This window comes from Physeter macrocephalus, chromosome 11, assembly GCF_002837175.3.
Source record: "Physeter macrocephalus isolate SW-GA chromosome 11, ASM283717v5, whole genome shotgun sequence".
NCBI classification, from domain to species: Eukaryota; Metazoa; Chordata; class Mammalia; order Artiodactyla; family Physeteridae; genus Physeter; species Physeter macrocephalus.
Window position 1 is genome coordinate 30,915,274 of NC_041224.1, and position 6,421 is coordinate 30,921,694.

General features: G+C 40.0%; 1 protein-coding gene across 1 annotated transcript in view; it reads right to left on the reverse strand.

Moving 5' to 3' along the window:
• Positions 1-465: 465 nt before the first annotated feature.
• RBM17 (RNA binding motif protein 17) overlaps positions 466-6,421 on the reverse strand; it is a 25,103-nt gene continuing 19,147 nt past the window's right edge. Inside the window, exons 8-12 of the mRNA XM_024129725.3 lie at positions 4,926-5,077; positions 3,788-3,861; positions 3,193-3,291; positions 2,019-2,091; positions 466-1,886 (exon numbers count right to left, since the gene is read on the reverse strand). Coding sequence (XP_023985493.1) covers positions 1,783-1,886; positions 2,019-2,091; positions 3,193-3,291; positions 3,788-3,861; positions 4,926-5,077 — 502 coding nt within the window. The 3' untranslated portion in view covers positions 466-1,782. The remainder of the gene's footprint in view (positions 1,887-2,018; positions 2,092-3,192; positions 3,292-3,787; positions 3,862-4,925; positions 5,078-6,421) is intronic.

Here is a 6,421-nt window from a genome sequence, read left to right on the forward strand (position 1 = left end):
GTACCCATGCTAATAAAAATCAAAGTAGTGCAGTCACTTGCACTTCTGTGATCATGAGAATGTTGGGAAAATCCACCTAAATGCAAATAAACAATGATGTTATTATAAAGCATAACAATAATAATGCAGGTATCAAAGGGATTGGAACTTATACTTTAAAACATTAGGGTTTATACAAATTAAACTAAGCCATCATAATAAATACTTAGCGTGAGCACATTTAGGTACTGGTAAGCCCAAGCCAGGTGCCATCACTGGTATTCCGGAGCTAAGTCCGCAGGTAGACCTGAGACCTGTTCTAGTTTCAGGCTGGCTGTTGATTCTCACGTCCTACAAAATTCTGTCCAGTTATGTAATTCTTTTACCTTATATTCTTTAACCCAAATTTATTTCAGCGTATGTGCACTTCATTTCAAAGGCAGAGTCTTAATTCACTCTTACTCAGTAAAATAATACCACAAAAGAGAAAATGTTATTCTTTTATTTATGTTAAATAAAAACATGAGAAAATCCTTTTTTAAAAAGGGTCAGAATATTCCTTATGTCTCCAAACCAAGTCCATGGATGCAAAGAAATGCTGAGTACTTTCCTCCCCCGCAGGGTCACAAGACACTCTCATGTCGTAAAGACCTAAAGAGACAACACAGGCGCACGTCCCGCAGCTGCCGCTTCAGGTAAGTCACATGCAACATTTGGGCAAGCAAGGAACAGAACACAGGCACAAGTATATTCTGGAAACACTTCCTGCTCTGGCCAATGAACCGTAGTGCCAAACATTTTTATGTTTTGTTTTGGGCCCTGCTAAATGTCTGAGCCACATACACCACTGCACTTCAATGATACAATTTTTCACAATTCCGTAATTATATTAATCGCCAGTACAGTTTAAGTAGCTGATGTGGCTGAATTTTATACATTTTAAAATTATGTATGAGAACTAACACTACTGCAAATTTTGCCAGTAGAAACGTGACCCCAGGGAACCACCATTTCCAAAACATAATCGGGCACACATTTACAATGTACCTGCGAGGTTTTGAATTAACCGGTCACTTCTGATCTATGCTAAAGACTAGGCTTGAATATCTGAAAACAAAGGCTATATTCATGATTTCTATACCCAAATACCCCTAAATCCATCACAAACTCTATAGTCTGACTTAGCTTAACCGAAAATGATTCATCCAAACAGGTCATGGTAGGCTCACAATTCTTCAACCTTAGCTTAGGTCATAAAGAGTTTTTTCTACGATTGGAGTCAATAAGAAGAATTTCTCTGTTAGAGAAAGCAGAAATTTTCACCTTTGGCAGACTGCCAAGATGATACTTTATTATAGAATTTATGAAGCTACAGTTTAGTAACTTGCAGGTTTTATTAAAATGAATCAAAAAAAAAAGAAAGAAAAGCAAAGGGTAACACAACCCCATATCCCAAAACTTTCTAGATTTTTTTAGTGCAAGAAATGCCGTATCACTGAAGCACTTGAGAATTATCATGAAATCCTAGCAAAAAATGTAATCACCTCAGAAGTGGTAATAAAAAAGAGAAACAACCAGAGAGGCACACAGATTGTTTTTTTTGTTTGTTTTTTTTTAAAGGATTTTTATACTATATTAAAAAACCACAAAATAAAAAAGGGATCAGTCAACATATATCTTAGAAGTCCTTCCAGAGTCTCTGTACCCACAGCCATGCAGGCTGCCTGTTGCCTTGCTCTCCTCTGCTCAGTCTGTGGCTCGTTGAAGGATTGTTGGACATGACTCAGGCTCTAGTTCTTACAATCACACTTGTTCTGCCAAATCCAAGACCCTGAATTTATCCAAATTGTAGAAACATGCTTTGACCACCCGTCCACCAAAATACCTCCCATTCAGATCAACAACAGCTAAAAGGCAAACAAAAAGACAGTCAGTTAAGGCAGGTATTCCACCAGACATTACAAGAACATGTTTTAATTACAAAGATTAAGATCACAAATTCAACTTTTTAATTCTTTATAGTCAGCTGTACAACTTACCTTTAATTGCTGATTCAACCCTTTCAAATTCTAAAAATATTCGTACTGCTTCATCGTCAGGGGCACCAGGAATCTGGAAAAGAAATGAAAGTATAGTAGGTAAAGATACCATCAAAGATATCACTGAATGTGAGTTTTCTCCCACAAATGATTCTTATCAAAGTAAGTATTCCAATTATCATATACAGATAAGCAATGGTCAAATACCAAGGAAATAAGTATAATTCATTCATCATCAAAATCTGCTGAAGGTCCGTTTATGACAGGTCTTGTGTTAAGTGCTGGAACACACAGCCAAGCAGGACCTTTGGAGGTCCTATGCCATCTGACACATAAACAAATAATTACGCAGTCAACAGACAGCAACATGATATGGAGAAGCTGAAGTGAGCAGAAATTAAGGTAAAAAGATCCGTATGCTAACTGTCTCTCGTACGAAGCTAAGCTCCTTGGTGGAGCTTTCTAGGCCCCGCTTACATAGCCCCACTGCCACTGTATAAGCGCAGCTCCTGCTAACCCCCACCACGCCCAACCACTCCAGTTTGCAGCCCTCCTCAGTCTCCCAGAAGCCGTGACCCTAGTCTGAACACCCGTTCTCTCCTACCCAAACCCTACCCACTCATTCCAAAGCTTCGCTCACATCTGATACTGTTCACAAAGCCTCCTCTAACTATTTTGTGTGGATCTAATCCTTCTCTCACCTCCTGTACTTATAAGTCAACATTACAGAGTCTAGCAACTGAATGTTCTCTATTTTCACGTGTTTGTTTTGTTGTTTCTTCAACTGAACGTTATCACCAAGAGCACAGAATGTGTTTCCCCACCCACAAGGTTCTCAATGCAGTACTGGGTATGTGGGAGGCACTAAGAAAACACCTGCCAAATGAATGAGACCAGAGGCACGTCCAAGTCACTAAACTACTGAGCACACTGTCATCAAGTCTGAACCTCAGTCACAAAATGAAATGTTTCTTCACCAAATAAAATTTGAAGTCCTTCTTGTGTTTATGTTTGAAATTATAGTAAGTGAGTAAAAGCAGTGTAACTAACCAACATCTGTCACCTTCTATAGTATGACAATATGTTACTTACAGCACCCTCTGTCTCTACAGAAAATGTTTTGTAGTCTATCAATTATAACTTGGGTTTACAAACATCAAAAGAAACCCCTTACTTCAAATATCACACATTTTCCAACTTTGCCATATTTTTCACACTCTTCCTTGGTTTCAACTTCCAAGTCTTCATCTACCTCTCCTGCACCAACCATGTTCTATAAACAAAAATAAATACATAAATTCCATTGTAAAGTATAATTTACAAATATGTAAAAGAGATGTATTAATAACTTTTTTCCATGACGGCAAACGTTCCTAATCTCAAGTGACACGAAGAAAATTTTCATCCCTGAAATACCCCAAAGTTGGTATTAAAAAATATATAAAAAATAAAAATATACATTAAGCTTCATAAAGAGTTATAAGAGCAACTGTGCAAGCATCAAAATATATAAACCAAGTTGAACTTCTAACAAGTTCAAATATTTTAAAGTAATTACTCACTGTAGTCTTAAATACTGTGTTTAGTGAAGAAGCATTAGTGAAAAAGGAATCTAAAAATCAGTCTTATATGGAGTCTATCCAAAAGTGTCATTTTCAGTTTTCTTTAACTGTTCTGTCATTGGGGGGGCTGCAAGTGTGCAGGGACAGGTCAAGGTGGAGTGACACAATTCAAAGAGAGCAAACAGGTTTCCTCCTTCTGCGTCTTACCCTTAGTAGGACCACTTTAGTAGGACACTTAAGTATTTCAGTTAATGGATTTGAATCCGACTTCTTGGCTGCATCTGTAAGAAAACATCATCAGACATAGACATGTTACAGCACTGAGTCCAAGTTACAATGAATAATTTAATTTCAATAGCAATCCCCACTATCTATGTCCTAGAGCCATCTATAAGCATCCACACAGTCTCTCAGCAAAAATGCAGCCTTATCTGGCTGAAAGCATCACTTTGCTTTGGTATAATTTTTACCATAATTTCTAGAACTTTTAATATCCCCAATTACCTGCCTTTTTGCTCAGCTCACTTCCTAAAGGGCTCACAGGGCACAGTGATCACAACCCTCAGAGGCGAGTCTTGGCTCAGGCAGTGGCCGAAGGTCCCCAGCCCAGTGTAACGAGCAGTTAACTAGCCAGCCCCTAGCTGGCCAATTTCAGACACTCCCACAAAGCCGGGCAACTGCTGGTTTTCGGTTCTAGCCTGTGAGGCTTACTGCTGCTTCCTAAAGCTGTGCGTCGACAGGGCTCCCAGAAAAGTTCTCTCCCTTCTTTAGGAAAAGGTGTTCAGCTAAGCTGACTCAAAACCACTCAGTTCTGCTTAAAATGCTAAGTCATGTTTGACTCATTCCAATACGCCCTCACTACAGAACAGACTGTAACAATCTAATGAAGATAAAACATCAAGTAGGCAACACCTACCACTAGACTGCAAAATAACATTAGTCTCACAGAGCGATCAGTCAGTAAGAAAATTAGGATGAAAGGGCAGAAAAAAGAAAAGAGCAGAGAACCCTTACAGGATGGAGATGTAGCAGACAGAATCACCGATATACTGTGTATGGCTCTGTCTTGCTATAAAAACATAACTATGGTTTTATCAATGTAACAAGGCTCTTTGCTAGTAGAAGCAGGCATGACATGATTTTCTGGAGTCCTATTCATTTCTGCCAAAGTCTCTTGTCTTCTTTTTCTTCCCTGGGCATTCCTATCTCTCTGTCTCTTCTGAACTATTTGTAACAACGGGCCTCAGGATTCAGTTTCCACAATGCAGAGCTGGAATGCATCACAATCAGGATGGCCTGCCTCCACCCTGCTCACCCCCAGGGATCCGCTCAAGGGGAGGCCCACCTTTCTCAGTGGCGTCGCCCACGATGATCTTGCCTCCCCGCTTGCTGGTCTTCTCCACTGACAGCGCTGTGCTCAAGCCCTGCTCGTGCTTCCCAAGACCCTGGCCTTCCCGGAAGCCGTACTTCTGCATGATTTTATGTGCTACTGTGCCACTGCGGGGAGGAAAAAGGGAAAGGTCCTTGCACTCAACGTCATCAGCTACAGCATAAATTGGATTTTACATCACAGTAATCTCCTTCTGGAAAGAGAGAGTGTAAATTCCACAAGGGCTTCGATGAGGCCACATATAATTACCAACGGGCCATGAGATGGAAGCCGTGGAATGTTCAGAAGAAAAACAAAGGTGAACACTGAAATGCTGGGCATCCTGAGATTATGCCTGAGATGAGGGAAACACTAGTTCCCCTAGTGAGATTTCCCCAGGGTCTGTTAGAAAACACTAGACTTCCTGTGTGCTCCAGTATCTGCTCTGCTACAGGGCTCATAACCAGTTTATTTTAAAGTGAGCCTGTCAAAAAATAAGTATGGTTTCACATAATGAAGAAGATTGCATTTTTCTAAATAGTACAGCAGAGTTTCCAATGACTGACTTCATACATGATAGGACACTTAGGGACCATCTATTTCAGAGCTGGAAATGAAGAAACTGAGGCCCAGATGGACTGACGAGCTTAAGGCTAACTGAAAGCAAAGCAAGACACCACATGAGAATTATTTCTGTAGGAGTTAATGGTAGGATTGAAAGTGTAACCCACCACTCTGGATTCTAAGTCCATTGCTCTTCCTCTAATCCCATGACAGTTTTCAAACTGCACCGTGAGGAGCCTCATGGGTCTCAAGCGTGCCCCCCACTGACCACTGCTACTTAGGGCTTAAGTCACAGAACTCTCCTTCAACCAGAACTGTACCTACAGTATTTCATGTATGTCATTTCCTTAAATATTTCATTTGAACAAGCTGTTCTAGGGCTAAAAAGAAAAGACTGAAAACTGATGAACTGTACTACACTGTATCTTCCTTAGACATAAAGATTTAATTCCTCTTTAAAGGGGATTCAGCAAAAAAGTCAATTCTTACCAGCAAAAGGTCAATTTTTTCATTAGCAGAAAAAACCAAACAAAACCACCCCAATGGCTTCACGTCTGTCCCCCTCTAGCATACACTCTAGGGCAGCCTTTCTGCAACGAGGGAAATGTTCTCCATCTGCACTGCACAGTATGGCAGCTGTTAGCCTGTTGAGCACTTGAGACTAGTGTGACTAAAGAAACAGATGATACAAATAGATGGAGAGATATACCATGTTCTTGGATTGGAAGAATCAACATTGTGAAAATGACTCTACTACCCAAAGTAATCTACAGATTCAATGCAATCCCTATCAAACTACCAATGGCATTTTTCACAGAACTAGAACAAAAAATTTCACAATTTGTATGGAAACACAAAAGACCCCGAATAGCCAAAGCAATCTTGAGAAAGAAAAACGGAGCTGGAGG